Genomic DNA, 15,992 nt, shown 5'->3' on the forward strand with positions numbered 1-15,992 from the left:
GGGAAGGAAGTTTTTGTGTGGGGTCTGCCTTAAAGTGGAATATCAGGTTTCTTCCTGGGATGATCTAGTGCCAAACTCTATGTAGTCAAAGAGAAAATGATGAGGGGGGCGGGGGCGGTGTGTGTGTGAAAGGGTCAGGTCAGTTCGGGAGAAATCCCAGAAGGTTTATCGTGAAATGATCACACAAGTCTGGTCTTGCTCCTCCAAACTGGACTATAGGCACCCTGTCACTTCCTACCGTTACTTGCAAAGACAGATGCTTTGCTGTGATCCCAGAAGTGTCTGACGAGCTGCCAGCTTATGCAAATTAGAAATCCACTGGGGATACCTGGGTGAAGCTAAGCGCCACGACCTGCGCTGGGCTCCCGGTTCCCGCCTCCCAATGCAGGAAAAGAAACGAAGGAAGGCAGAAGGCGAGCGGGAACGCCCGACCACCTCGCCCTCCTTCACCAAGCAGGGTTTCAGGGAGCCGCCCCCTCCCCCGCTGACGCCCCTCCCTAACCGCCCTCGCCTCCGGCCGCGACCCCAGGGAGGAGGGGGCTGCGGCAGCGAGCGCCCCCACCGGCGACGGACGCACCTCCCCCGAGACAGATTCGCGGCCGCCGCGGGGTCGGGGCCTCCCCGGGAGCAATAGGCTATCGATTCAGCTGCCTGTCGCTAGGAGCCCCGGGAGAGCGAGGCCTACACCGCCGGGCCGGAGCCCCGGCCTCGATTTCGGCACTTTCCCCACCCCAGAGGGTGAGCCTGAGGGCAGCCAGGCCCCGCTGGGCGGGAGGGCGGAGAAGCGCAGACCACCTGCAACGGTGGCCTCGGGGAAGCGGGGTGAGGGGGCCGGGCTCCCGCCAACAAGTCGCCCGGGGGTCGTCCAACCACCCCCCACCTCGCGAGCTGCGCATTCAAGTTCCGGCTGGTGCCCCTCAGCTTCAGAGCCCCCACTACTCTCAAAACCATAATAAAAACAAGACGCGGAAGAGGTCGCCACAGGACCAATGGTGATGCAGCGGGGCCCTCGGAGAGCCTGGGGGCGGCCGACAGCGACCCGCCGCCCGTCACCTCCCCTCCGCCGACCCACAAACCCGGGTCGCGGTCCCCGGCCTCTCGGCGTCCGCCCCGTCACCGCCCGGCCCGAAGGTCCCTTCTCCATGACACCCGCGACAGGGGCTCGCGCTCCCTCTGCCCCCGGCGCACCTAGGCCTCCTCCCTTGCAAATCCCAAAAAATGCCCCCCCACCCCCACCCCGCACCTTTTCAAGTACGCGGAGGAAGAGTTTGCCGTCAAACTTTGTCAGGCGGCAACTTGGCCCCCGTCCCCGACCCACCCAGGAGGGGCAGTCATCAGGAGAGACCACTTTGCACTTGGGATAAAGCGAATTAAGGACCTGTCAACCATTTTGGGTTTTTTAAAATAGAAAACACCCTCTTTCCTTTCCTTCCTTCCCTCCCTCCCTCCCCCTGCAATGGCTTTAATTTGACACCAAATCTTCCTACCGCAGGAGAGGGGCAGAAAAGGGAGGGGTGGGGTCGGAGGGCAGCGGGGAGAGAGACAGGGGAAGCGCGGGGAGGGAAGGAGGTTGATTTACCTGAGACCAGCCACTGGCCTCCATTGTTGGAGAATTCAATGGCATTGACACAGCCGAAGTGGCCGAGGAGGTCCTTCTTGTAGAGGTTTCTGCAGCCCCGCAGGCGTCTCCTCTGAAAGTCCTGAGTGAGCAGGGGGTCCCCATGCAAGCCCCGCTGGGACAAGAAGCCCACCACTGACCTCATGCTGCCCCCCAGGCCAGCTCTCCTCTTCATGCTGGAACCGCCGCCGCCGCTCGCGCCGCCGCCCCTCCCTCGGCCTCGCGCGCGGCCGCCGCTCCCGCCCGCCCTCCCCCCGCGCTGCGCAGCGCTCCGGATGGTGCCCTAGCCAGCCATGGCAGAGCAGCGAGGTGTGCCGACGCTCGGCGGTGTTCGCGGCTTCCAGACGAGCCCTCCCGCTCCTCTTCCCCCCGAGACTCCTCCCTCGGCTTCTCCGCCCCTCAGCAGCTGATCCTCAGCTCCGGCCGCGCTTTTCGCGCGGCCCTTCCGCCGGCCGCCGACTTAGACGCACGCGGGCGCCGCCGCCCCTCCCCCGCACGCCGGCCGGAAGAACGCGGGCTGCGGCCTGGAGGCCTGGAGACCGCGGGCGGCGGCCGAGCTGAGGCCTCCCAGCACCGTGGAAAGTTGAATGCACTGAACAAAGTGCCCACCGTGCTGCGGGCTCGCCCGACCTTCCCGCCCCGGCCGCCAGAGGCCCAGCGCCGGCCGAGTTCAGGGAAAATTCGGCCAAGGGTGTAGGACCGCGGGCAAAAGCTCGGGTCCTCCTACCACGATCCACCGCCTCCTGTATCCCCCTCTAACACAGTCAAAAAGAAGGGGATTAGGACCGGACAGTCGGGGGAAAGTTGCCTGGAGATTTGGTCAGTGCACCTGCCCTCGCCCTCAGCGTAATTTTAACACTAACCCTCCGTTCCCCGGTTCAGTTCTCTAATTCTCTTTTCCTCCAGCTTTTCAGCAAAAAAGGAAAAGGCTGCATTGTTCTGTGGGGTAGGTAATAGAATGTTATTATGGGAAAGAAAGGGAGAAAGGGATTGAGAAGGGGCTGGGGGTGACGCTTAGTCAGGGAGCACGATCGGTGCCTTGACTTGCTGGATGCCTTAGCTGTCCTCGCTAAAAAGAGGGACGGAAGGAGGAAGAAGTGGGGGTGGGGAGAGAAAGAAAAGGAAGAAGAAAATTGAGACAGTCCAGTGAAGTAGAAAGTACTTCTGTTCATTGGTTCCAGATACATTTGCAAGACCTAAGAAGCATTATTGGAACCTAGAAGTTGTACAGCTGTTAGCTAACAGCTGTGGTCTGGACCGCAAGTAGCTACCCTCCAGCTACTTGGTTGGGAGTCACTGAGTTGACCCCATTGAGGAAACTGGCTAAGTGCTTTGGAATTTTACCAGATACAAAAGTTCCCTTTTCAATGTAGTACTTTTCCTGGAAGCTAAATGGTAATAAGCAACTGAAATAGGCAGGTGTCAACTTTGCCCTTTCAATTTAGCAGACATTAAATCCTCTGGACTGGAGATGTTACAGAAGCAGTTGAGTAAAATCGCTGAAGGAAAACTTGAAGAAGAAAGAAAGATGGGCTAAAAAAAAAAAAAAGAAAGAAAGATGGATTAAACATAGATGAGCTTCACCTGTCAAGCAAAATTACCTACTTCTATTTTTTGTATGACAATAAGATTAATCATCTAGTAACATATACAAATACTTAATCTGAAAGTTTAATTGAACAAATATTGCAAAATTTAATAGAAATTCAGCAAATTCCAAAGATTAGAAGATCACTAGGTGTGTGGTTTTTATGTTTTTACTTTTTGTAGCACTAGGGATGAAACCCAGAGGTGTCCACCACTGAGCTACATCCTCTGCCCTATTTGTTTAGTGGTAGGGGTTGAACCTAGGGTCTTTGCACTGAGCTCCATTCCTAGCCCTTTTTATTATTTATTTTGAGACAGAGTCTCACTAAATCACTAAATTGCTCAGGCTGGGCTCAAATGTGTGATCCTCCCATCTCAGCCTCCCAAGTAGCTGAAATTGCAGGCATATATCACCATGCCTGACCAGAAATTACAGTATTAATGAAATGTTGTTCCCCTACATAGGAAAGTGTGTAGTGCTTTCTTTTTAAAAGTTTTATTCTTGGGTTTCTCACAACAATCGATAGTGTTTATTCATTACATCTGCCATCTAAAGACCAGCAGTAGTACACCAGCTTGACTAAAGATTTACAGCACTAAATATATTTCTTTCACAACAACATAATGTGTGATTGATCATTTACTTTTGTGTTTACAGGGTAGTCTCTTGCACTCTGCTGCAAGCTCCCTGTGTATGTTCAGCTCAGTATTCCTCAAGAGCCAGCACATGCTGGCACTTAGTGGCCACTTAGAATTTGCTGAATACACAAATAAACTTTGGAAGTAGGAATTTGGAGATAATGATTCTAGTTTCAGGTGTGTTGAGTTTGAGGTTCCTGTGCTTCATTCCAGCGAGCCCATTTGTTGCAAGGCCAGTTTCCCATTTCACCGTTCCTGTGCTTGACATACTCAACCCACACATCCAAAACCAGCAAGCCCTCTGGCTCCTTCCAATTAATAGGCCATCATCTACCTTATTATGCCAGGGTTGGGGGACATGGACACATGATATGTTTAAAGTGGCCTTTACTATGACAGTCTGTAAGTCACACCCTCCTCTCCCACATAAGTACATACTCCACATACTCCTCCATAATTTTAAATATAGCTGTTTTCCCCAATCTCTGGATAAACCATCCCATTTACCTCAGGGTAAAAATAGCCCAGGATCACATGCCAGCTCAATCCTAGGACTTTGCTGGAAACTTCTTTAACTGGTCAGTGATCACAGATGGCAGAAATATAGAACCACCCAGTCTGTCTATCTCCTATTGCTACCCTGGGCAGCTGTTAGTAAGGAGAGTGAATAAAATCTATAATTAGTGTTGCCAGATAAAATACAGGCCATTCAGTTCAGTGTGAATTACAGATAACAATTATGTTTTAATATGTGTTCCCCCTATAATATTTAGAATATACTCATACTAAAATAGTTATTCATTGTTTATTTGAAATTCAAACTGAATTACACATCCTGTATTTTTATTTGCTAAAGTTGGCAACCCGACCTATAACATAACCAATTTAAGAAAATCAAGCACCATTGCCTTTATAAATTTAACATAGTCTCATATATTGTTTATTGCAAATTAATAGTGTATATAATGTAAAACAATTTCAATGACCATATGAACTTTGCCTTTTTGATGTATGCATTTATAGAGAAAAGGCCATTGTACTTAGTTTTAACATAAGAAATGAAATTGAGGGGCTGGGGATTTAGCTTAGTGACGCTGCACCTGCCTCGCAAACACAAGGTCCTGAGTTCGATCCCCAGTACCAAAAAAGAAATTGGATTCCTGAGTAATCTTTCCACTGCAGAATGTATCCAGGAGGATAAAAAGAAATTCATTCATATTTTTCTTACCTAGGCCAACAAACTAAGGTGCATTAATATTCATACTCAAGAAACCTTGAAATGCTGTTTTGGAAATTCATTCTAGAAAAACCAAGATATGGAAATTGCTAAACACTGGATCCCTTAATTGCTCCATCATTGCTGTGGGTTCATTGAATATTGGTCAACTGTAGAGTTCCCAGAAATTCATTTATTCTTTGGCATATATATTTTTTGGCTCCAGTGTCACTGAAGAAAGTAAGGAATAGGGCTGGGGATTTAGCTCAGTGGCACTGCGCCTACCTCACAAGCACAAGGTTCTGAGTTCAATCCCCAGTACCAAAAAAATAAAACAAAGTAAGGAAACTTCAAAACTGACTATGTGATGCTGGGGACAATAGTGCATACCTATTGTCCCAGCACTCAGGAGGCTGAGGCAGGAGGATCACTGCAAATTCGAGCCACCCTGTGGGCTACTTGGGCTAATAGTGAGTTCAAGGTCAGCCTGAACTACATAGCAAAACCTCGTCTCAAAACAACAAAATGTTGATAGTGACATTATTCATAATAAGTGAAGAAAAGTAACTAGTATTATGATTTGCATATATTTTTCCCATTGTCTTTTTACTTTCTTGATTGAATTCTTTGTAGCACTAAAGTTTGTAATTTTGGTAAGCTCGAGTTATCTCCTGCATACGGTTATTTTGTCACTTGTGATTTGGTGTCATATCTCAGCAACCATTGCCTAATCCAAGATCTCAAAAGATTTACTCCTGTGTTTCTTCAGTTTTATAGTTTTAGCACTTACATTAAGTCTGTGATCCATTTTGACTTAATTTTTGTATATGCTATATTATAGGGGTCCAGCTGCATTCTTTTGCTTGTAGATTTCTTGTCAGTTGTCCAAGCACTGTTTGTTTAAAATACAAGTTTTCCTTCTATTAAATTGCTAGTTTATAGAAACACAACAGATTTTTGTATATTGGCCTTGTATCTTGCAAACTAGCTTAACTCATTTATTAACCTTAACAGTGATTTACAGACTCCTTAAATTTTCTATATACAAGATCATATCAGCTGCTAATAGAAATAATTTTACTTTTTCCTATTCAATCTAGATGCCTTTTATTTCTTTGTCTTCCCCAATTTCCTTGGCTAGAATCTCTTATTACAATGTTGAATAGAAGAACAGACATCTTGTCTTATTCCTGCTACTGGAGGGAAAGTTTTTAGTATTTTATTCACCAGATATTATGTCAGTCATGAGTTTTATGTTTATTCCCTTAATCAGATTGCAGAAGTTTCCTTCTATTCTTTGTTAGAGAATTTTTTTTTTTAGCCTGAAAGGGTGTTGGATTTTGTCAAGGGCTTTTTCTTTGTCTACTGAAATTATCATACAGTTTTTATTCTTTTATTAATATGTACATTATGTTGATTGACTTTCATATGTTAAACCAACCTTATATTCCTGAGATAAACCCTACATGATATGTAATCCATTTTGTCCATACCTTTTTTTTTCTTTTTGGTACCAGGGATCAAACTCAGGTCCTTGCTCTTGTGAGGCAGGTGGCAGAACCACTGAGCTAAATCCCTGGCCCTGTAATCCATTTTGTGTGTCACTAGATACACTGCTAATATTCTGTTAAGAATTATTGTGTCCATATATTCATATGGGATTTTAGTATATAGTCTTTTCTCTTTCCCCCTCCCCATCTTTTTCTTTCTTTCTCTCTTAATTTCTTTCTTTCTTTCTTTTCTTTCTTTCTCTCTCTCTCTTTCTCTCCTTCTTTCTCTCCTTCTCTCCTCTCTTTCTCTCTTTCTTTCTTTGAAACAGAGTCCTATATTAGTATATTGCCCAGGCTGGCCTCAAACTGGCACACTTCTTGTCTCGGCCTCCTGAGTGCTGGATTACATACACCACTGGCTCTAGTTATAGTTTTCTTTCTTGTGATATCTCTGTCTGATTTTGGAATCAGGGTGATACTGGGTTCATAGAGTGAGTTGGGAAATCCAACCTCCTCTATTTTTTGCAAGAGTTTCTGAAGGATTAGTGTTCTTTTCTATCTGATAAAATTCACCAGGGAAGGCATCTAGCCTGGGCTTCTTGTGAGAAAGTGTTTAATTACTGATTAAAACCCTTTGCATGTTATATAGTAATTCTCTTCAGATTTTCAATTTCTCCTTGATCCAATTTTGGTAGTTTGTATGTTTCTAAGAATTTGTCCACTTCATCCAGGTTACCTAATTGGCTGGCATGTTTATAGTTATTCTTGTAATCTTTTTTATTTCTATAATGCTGGTAGTGATGTTACCCCTTTCATTCCTGATTTTAGTAATTGGAGTCTCCTTTTTCTTTTCTTGATCATCTAGCTAAGTTTATTGGTTTTGCTAATACTTTGAAAGAACCAACCTTCAGTTTTGATTCTGTTGCTTTTTAAAGTTTCATTTATTTCTACTCTTTTTATTTCCTTTCTTCTGATTGGTTTGGATTTAACCTTTTTGTATTGATCTGAGATTTTCTTTTCTAAGATAGATGGTTACAGCCATTAATTTCTTTCTAAGCATTGTTTTAGCTTAATCCTTATATATTTTCTGGTTATTTTCATTCATCTTAAAGGTATGTTCTGCCAGGTGTGGCGGCACATGTCTGTAATCCCAGCACTCAGGAAGCTGAGTCAGTGGTAGTAGTTTAGGCTGGCCTTGAACTTACTCTGTAGCTCAGGCTGGCCTCAAACTCAAGGTGATCCTCCTGCCTCAGCCTCCCTAGTGCTGGGACAACAGGTGTGCACCACCACGCCCAGCAGAAGTAGACAAAAATTCTCAATGGCCACGATTATTCATTTGATATTTATTCAGTGATATTTACCTACATCATTCTATAGTAGCTATCAGAGCTTTATGTATTTGAAATTTTCTTGGCAAAATCATTATCTCAGCTGTTTTTCTTCATTTTTAATTTCAGAATTCCATGTGAGTAACCCATGGTTAGTGGTACAAGAAACTGTTAAAACAAGGTATGTTTATTGTACCAGGTATGTAGTGATTTATTCAACATTCCTTTTCTGGAGATTGTCCTAAATTTGTAATGTTTATTGAACATCTTCGGTGTCATAATTACCATTTGAAAAACAGAATCAGGCAGTGCCACTCCCCAAAGTAAAATATGACCAAGAAGACATAGTGTCTACATTACAGAGGTAAATGTGTGTTGTCTTCATGGGCTTGATGATCATCAGTAACAGTCTCCTGGAATATGAACAACCACAGTGCATATTTATAAACCTGTTCTCCCTTCCTTCTGAATAAACTACATGAACTCACAAAGTAAATGGAATCAGTATATTTGACTACAGATACCCGATAAGTTGGAGCTGGTGGTGTACTGGCTATCTTTGAGTTTGGTAGAGGGTGGTTACTATTCATACTGCAAAATGATAAAGCTCACAGGAATCTCAGAAATCACCTAGCCAAACTCCTTCACGACTCATGGTCTGGTCTTTTTTGCTGTTGTTTTTTTTTTTTTTTTTGCTTTTTGAGATAAAACCTCCCTGTGTTTTTCAGCCTGGCCTTGAACTCACTAAGTAGCCCAAACTGGCCTTGAATTCCTCATGATCCTCCTGCCTCAGCCTCCTGGGTGCTGGGATTACAAGCGTGCGGGACCATGCCCTGCTTCATGGTCTGTTTTGATCACCACTGGAATCTCTAGCATGAAGCAGAGTTCCTGGCACATACTATGGGGCTCTAGTTGTTGGATGAATGGATCTTGCTGAAGTGCCTCTGCCCAAGACTCTTTCTTATGGCTGTTGTATCAGGTCCAGACTCCCTTACCTGCCTATCAAGTCCCTGCAGGCTTTGTCTGTACTCCACCTATAGTTAGATTTCTTGTCACTCCTCATCGCACTCACTCTCCAAGAAGGATGGTGGCCTATCCTTTCCTTCTTACCTCTGTTCACTCCATTGTCCCATTTCAAATGTACCTTCTTTTTATCCATCCAAAATCCTATACTTCCCTTGAGTTCTACCACTTCCATGAACCCCTTCTCCAACAAATCTAAACCACATTAGTTTTCCATTCCCAATAATATGACATTATATGGAAAAAACAGACTTTTCTCTCTGTACTCATGCTCCACACAGAACATGATGATCAACAACTGTTCAGGTGTTTTTTACACACATACCAAGCAACTGTCCAGAGATACAAACTAGGTGTGCTGTGATCACCTCAGCTCTGATGCTATCTCCAGGAAAGAGTGTCAGATCCCATGGGTTAAGGGCTCAGGACCACCAGACTGTGCTTCTGATCAACTGGCTGTAAATTGAGTTTACCACGACGCCATCCCTCCTTTGGTTCACTGATTTGCTAGGATGTCTCACAGAACTCAGGAAACACTTTATTTACATTTATTGTTTTCTTATAAAGGATCCAGAGGAACAGCAAGAAGAAGAGATGCATAGGGCAAAGTATGAGATCAGCGGGGAGCTTTTGCGCCCTCTCTGTGCACACCACCCTCGAGCACCTCCATGTATTCAACAATCTGGGAGCATGGCAGACCTGTTGTTCACAAGTTTTTACTGAGCTTAATCTCCACAACCCCCTAATCCTCTTTGCTGGAAGTAAGTGGGTAAGGCTGAGAGTTCCTAGCCCACTGGTGCCCACCTATGACACATGTGCCGAAGTGGGCTGTTTGTATTATTGAAAACTCCAAAAAGTTTGCCATCACAGTCCTAGCCTGTCATCCTCTCTCATGGTCTTTTTGGTGACTGGTGACTGGCCCTGCCCTGTCCTAAGCTGTTCTCAACAGCATAAACTCCGGTGGGATTAAAAAGGACTCATTGGTCTGGGGATGTACACCCTGGGTTCAATCCCCAGGGCAGAAAAAAAAAGATTCATTATGAAAAACAAAAGACACCCCTAGCACTCAGGAATTTTTAAGAATTTTAGGACTGCCATGACAGGTACTAAGAACGAAGACCAAGTATATTTCCTGTTATACCACAGACATGAAGTATCGTTTATTCATTCAACGAATGTTTATTGACATCTACCCTGTGTGACTGCACTAGTTAAACATACAGGCGATATATGTATAACATACAGTGTATATTTACTTCTTGGTTTTTTTTGGTACCGGGAATTGAACTCAGGACCTTGCGCTTGTGAGGCAGGTGGCGGAACCACTGAGCTAAATCCCCGGCCCTATATTTACTTCTTTAATGGTCCTGGGGATGGGACCCAAAGTCTTGCTCACACTAAGCACATACTGCACCACTGAGCTGCATCCCTTCCCACAAACACGAGAGATATAAAAGCATAAAAGGGACCCCAACCAACATTCATGATGTTTATCAGTAACAGAGACAACTTTTAATCAGAGACTCGTACAAGTAGATAATAGATTACAATGGTATAATCGCTAACATTTAATTTTTATGTGGCTGGCCCTGTTCACATCCTTTATAGCTATTATCTGTGAATTAACTCTGAAGAAAACCCATAGGAAAAATAGTATAATCTCATTTTGCAGGAAAATAACAGTTGTACCTAAAAATGTGTGATATCTGTTTCCACATATATTAAATGGAATTGTTTATATAAGTAAATGGATTCTTATTGGCAGAGCCCTTGGATTATGACTGACTCACAAAATGATGATAATGTGGAGCTGAGGGGTTAAAGTAGGAAAATCCCAATAGAGACATTAAGAAGAGCTGTGTTGGATTTAGCTCAGTGTTTCTGCTGCCTGCCTTGAGAGCACAAGGACCCAAGTTTGATCCCCGGTACCAAAAAAAAAAAAAAACCAAACAAACAGAAGACCTATGATCTGAAAGAAGTGTAAGTGTGAACAAGGCAAAAAGAGTGGTGAGGTGGAGTGCCTCAAGCAAAAGGAACAGTGAGTGCAAAGGTCCTATGGAGGGAGAGAGAGCCACACAGGATGGGGCATGATATCAGGTGAGGATGTAGTTAAATAGCTGCTAAATCATACAGGCTGTGGCTATGTTAAGCATTTTAGTCTTCACCTAAAGTCACTGAAGGATTTTAAGAGGGTTTACGTGATCAGATATGCATTTTGTAAGATCATTTTGGCTACTTGGAGAAGAAGGGCTTGGAGCATACTGAGAGTAGATTTGAGTATGATTAAGAAGCTTTTGCAGGGTTATAGGGAAGAGAAGATGGTAGTTTAGATAAGGCTAGTAGCAGTGCTTTGAACAGTAGATGGTTCTAAGATTTTTTAAAAGTAGAATTTGGTGGTGGATTAAGGAGGGTGGAGGATGAGGGGCAAGACATTAGGGAAATGCCTATTCTTGTACAAGCACTCACTGACATAGTTACCTATATGTACAGTGAGTTTGAGGTGCCCCTGTGACTTCCAAAAGATTTGACAGGTTCAAAAAAACTCACATTTATGATTGCGGCTGGAGTCATTGATACTGATAAAAAGAAAAATTCTGAGATCTCTTAAATTTAATTAAAGGAGTACGAGGATGGAGAGGAGAAGAGGTACTGGAAATTAATCAATTAACACTGTTGGCTCAATGAACAAAAGACTGTTCCAGGGCCGAGGATTTAGCTCAGTGGTTCCGCCGCCTGCCTTGCAAGCACAAGGGCCTGAGTTCATCCCCAGTACCAAAAAAAAAAAAAAAAGACTGTTCCACATTCCTGAATGTATGTTTCAACCTTGACTTATGACTCCAGGCTGTAGGTCACTAGTTGTCACTGCATCTGACTTGCAGATGAACTTCCCAGGCTATTAACTCTAACCAACCCAGAAATAAGAAACATTTTTTTTCTTTTGGTGTTTTTGAGACTGGGTCTCACCTTGTAGACCAGGCTGAACTTGAACTCACATACATCCTCCTGCCTCAGCCTCCTGAGTGTTGGGATTATAGGCATGCGCCACCGTGCTTGGGCTTGGCTAGAAACACTTCTTACAGTCTTATCCCAAAACATTCCTCACTTCACATTATCCCAGCTCTCTGATCTATAGCCAATGTAGGCTTGATGTAACAAGTTATACCTTCTTTCCCCAAATTTTCATTATAGAAATATTCTTTGGGCCGCTGTAGTGGCACATGCCTAAAATCCCAGTTACTCAGGAGACTAAGGCTAAGGCAGGAGGATCTCAAGTGTGAGGCCAGCATGGGCAACTTAGTAAGACTGTTTCAAAGTTAAAAAAAATCCAAAAATTCAAAGGAACTGGGGATGTAGCTCAGTGGTAGAGAGCACCCCTGACTTCAATCTCTAGTGTTACTCGGTAGTTCCTGTAGAAATGACTCACCAATTGAAAGCATTCCAGATTCTTTTTGCCTCAAACAAAGAATTGGATGAGACAACCCAAAAACGATCCCAAAGGTGTATTTCAAAGGTGAGGGTGAAGGGGTATGGAAAGAACTAGCTCTGCAGAGAAAACTTGGGGCAAACAAAGAGAGGAAAGGATAAAAGCAAAAATAAAAGTGCACCCTGTGGCTCCTAGATGCTACTATGAGGAGTCAGGATAGTGGGCTCCTCCTGGCATCTCCCTTATTTTATGCCATCCACATCTCATGGGAACCCACGAGAAGTTCTACATACAAGATCCTGAGAATTATTTGGCCCTGTCCTGGAATCTTGTAATTAACAGGTCCCACTTATTTCCCCAGCCAGCTTTGCCACACCCTGTGTTCTATATCACTAGTACTGTCAGGGGGAAGATAAAAATTATTGATTTTAAGTCCAGTGGAAAGATTTCCTCCTGCTGTCTAATCTGTAGTCTGTGACTACTGGTAGTCACAGAATTTGTCCTAGGACCTAGTCCTATTTTTTTTTTTAATCAGCATCTGTAATGGATCGGTAAACCCTTTTATTTCAGTGCTCCCTTGGTCACATGAATTTTGGGTGGTGACTGGTAAAGTCCTGGGCACAAATGAGAATATTCAGGGGAAGTATCTAATGAGAAGAAAGAAAAGCAAGCTTAGGACTAAGCTTTGGGGGATACCTAGAGTTGCTGTTTGGGCAGAGAAGGATCTAACTTACCAAGGACTCAGAAAGAATAGCCAGATATACCGTATGAGGAAAAAAGGGGAGCATTATGTCATGGAGGCTGAGACAAATGAGTATTTTGAGATGAGAATGATCATTATGCCAATTGTGGCCAGAAGGTAATAAGATGACTTTAAAACGCTAGATTTGGTCACAGTGGCACAGTTTTAGTCAGAAGGAGGACAGCTCCTCTGCTAAACTGGGAAAGAGGAGAGGATGGAGACAGGTGACACAAGCTTTATGTTTGGTAGTAAGGTCGTGGGGCCTACCAGGTGATGGTTTCTGGTTTTTGTCAATTGAAGCAAGGCCATCCACTGAGAGTGTGGGGCAAGGAGGGGAACCAAAGTTTGTGAGAGGGACAGGTCTGATTAAACAGTGGGAGAGCATGATGACCTAGCTTGGGGGTGTTCAGGGTTCCTTTGAGCGTCTCTGGACCAAGCTGCCCTATTATGTGACTTTCTAGAGCAGGGCACAAACTACCTATAAGCAGGGCTATGTAGAAGGTAGGTGACTAGGTTTGTTAGAGTTTGGGGATTTTCTGGTAGGTAAAGTGAAATAAAAATGGAAAAAAGTGGAATTTGGGGACTGGGCAAAATAGTGCAGTCATAGACCATGAAATCTAAGCTAGGGCCAGGGATGTAGCTCAGTGGCACAGTGCCTGCCTGGCAAATGCAAGGACCTGAGTTTGATTCCCAGTACCAAAAGGGGTGGGGGGGAAGCTAAACTAGATCAATAGGAGAAATAGGAAAGGAATTGAAAAAAAGGTGATGAGGTCAATGAATGAAAGTTCAGTGAAGTTGAGTTCAACAAAAGTTGTAGGGGTGGTTAATAGGTACAGGAAGGAAAAAATCATAGATGCTCTCAAACTGGAGACAGATTAATTGAAGAAACAGTTAAATTTGTTTTTGTGTTTTTGTTTGTTGTTTTGCTTTTTGAGACAGTTACTCCCTACATAGTTTAGGCTGGCCTTGAACTTACTATGTTGCCCAGGCTGGCCTCACACTCACAGTGATCCTCCTGTTTCAACCTCCCAAGTGCTGAGATTATAGGTGTGCTCCACCACACCCAGCTCAAATTTATGTATTTTTTATACTAAGCTTGAGGAAGTGTGGACAGCAGTGGAGAAACATGATTGGAAAAATAGGGGTATTATTCAATAGTTATAAACTAGGGGGGAATTTAGCAAGGCCTATTTATTCAGATCTCTCTATCTCTTCATCTTCAGAAATAAGGATGTCCCTTTTGAACTTTAATGATCCATCTTGGGGGAGAAGGACCAGGGGAAGGTGAGAGTGACCTTTCTGTTTTTACCATTTTTTCAGATTCCTTTAGTTTACAATGTCCAGTATGCTGAGGCACTGTAGTTTGGGGTAGTGTTCCTGAACCAGTCACAGCCCCGTTGGGAGGAGAGGAGTTTGTGTTGAAAGATGCCTGAATTAGATTCTGGAAATGGAATTGTTATAGAGGATGACACACCCAAGGGAGAGTGGGAGGAGTGGGCTGCTCTGGGAGGAGAGAGGAGGATGTTGGGATCAGAGCAACGAGCGGCAGCCAGGGCCGTAGGTGAGAGATCACCTTTTTGATCATTGAAGTCACCCAGAATAATGGCAGGGCTTGTAGTAGAGAGAAATAATGGGCCAACATCTTGCCTGACTGAGCAGGAAGCCACAGGCAGGCCTGTAGATAAGACCATGGGATGAGGAAAAGATTAATTGGGTGCAGGGACCTCAAAAACCTGGCTATTCTTTTTCCTCTTAAGTATAGGGGAAAGAATATGATCTGGAAATGGCAGAGGGAAGCCAAAGAATAACAACCCCTCTCTGTTAAAGGATTTCTTTTGTGTGTGTGGCGGTGGAGGGGGCATGGAACCTGGGCCTTGTGCATGCTAGGCAAGTGTTCTACCACTGAGCCACACCCCTGGCTCCAAAAGGGAAAAAAAATTGTTAGGATAAAATCACATCTGTTGTTCAGATATAAAATGAAATGTGATGGGGATTTTTGTTAACTTATTAGTGGGAAAACAGCAAGAAGTCCAACGGTGAATCTACTTTATAGATCAGAAATTTGAAATTAATTTGAAAATGTTGGTAAAACTAGTTTCTTCTCATAGTGGGAGGCAAGTCAGTTGAGGCCACTGGGCAGAATTTATTTGCATGTCTGTAGACAAGAATTATTTTGCTATAAGTTATCTACCATTTATAGAGTTGTAAAATATGTAAAAGGCAGTAAAAGGTTAGAATCGAATGCTGTGGAAAGGTATGTTCTAAAGAATTTATGATTTTCCACTGGAAATATCAGTCATATTTTTTGCTTATTCCAGATTTCCTTAGCTTCTCATTCCTGAGGTGTGCGGAGCCTGATGGCACAACCAGCTACCACTTGGGTGGGTACAGGGAAAATGGTGCCCAGGCTGAGAAATACTCCACTTGAACAATGATCTTCACAAGCCACATGCATCCCATGTTACTTATATGTTATATAATGCAATGTTGTCCTAATATTTTATGTTCATTTTATAAATCACAAACTGTTTAAAAATTAAAGGATGATATGATGTTGAAATAAATACAATATGTTAAATTTCCAAATTGTATTATCTGTACAAAAAGATACCCTTTTTTTTGCTCCCATTAACTTGTTTTTTTTTTTTTGAAACAGGTCTTACTATGTAGCCCAAGCTGGCCTTGAACTCACTGCAATCCTCTTCCCTCACCCTCCTGAGTGCAGGGATTATAGTCATAGACCACTATGCCTGGCCCTACTAATTTTTTCTTTTTTTAAAAAAGAGGAAATGTTTATTTATTTTTTTATTGTTACATTTTAGATACAAATAATGATAACATTCATCATAGGGAATTTGTACCTGTACATGATATACCTTGCAGCTTCTTTTTTTCCCACTCCCCTCCCTTGAAGCTTCTTCCTCT

The 15,992-nt window shown here is 43.6% G+C and overlaps 1 protein-coding gene and 1 long non-coding RNA gene across 5 annotated transcripts in view; one reads left to right on the forward strand and one right to left on the reverse strand.

Moving 5' to 3' along the window:
* Dcaf5 (DDB1 and CUL4 associated factor 5) overlaps window positions 1-2,004 on the reverse strand; it is a 109,751-nt gene extending 107,747 nt beyond the window's left edge. The window contains exon 1 of one of the 3 annotated variants that reach the window (XM_004837335.3): window positions 1,580-2,004. In XM_004837335.3, the coding sequence (XP_004837392.1) occupies window positions 1,580-1,793 (214 nt within the window). In that variant the 5' untranslated portion in view covers window positions 1,794-2,004. The remainder of the gene's footprint in view (window positions 1-1,579) is intronic. The other 2 variants (XM_021247316.2, XM_087195309.1) reach the window with 2 other exon arrangements.
* An 80-nt stretch (window positions 2,005-2,084) lies between these two features.
* LOC101711222 (uncharacterized) lies at window positions 2,085-15,656 on the forward strand. Of its 2 annotated transcripts, XR_002390430.2 has the most exons (6): window positions 2,085-2,437; window positions 2,525-2,564; window positions 8,008-8,059; window positions 9,469-9,662; window positions 14,291-14,351; window positions 15,386-15,656. It is a non-coding gene; the product is annotated as an uncharacterized LOC101711222 (long non-coding RNA). The 2 variants fall into 2 exon arrangements; XR_204861.3 differs by lacking the exon at window positions 2,525-2,564.
* Window positions 15,657-15,992: the final 336 nt, after the last annotated feature.

The sequence above is a fragment of the Heterocephalus glaber genome, unplaced genomic scaffold (genome assembly GCF_053883595.1).
Source record: "Heterocephalus glaber isolate CG9 unplaced genomic scaffold, H.glaber_assembly_v1.0 deba00001608, whole genome shotgun sequence".
Lineage (NCBI taxonomy): Eukaryota > Metazoa > Chordata > Mammalia > Rodentia > Bathyergidae > Heterocephalus > Heterocephalus glaber.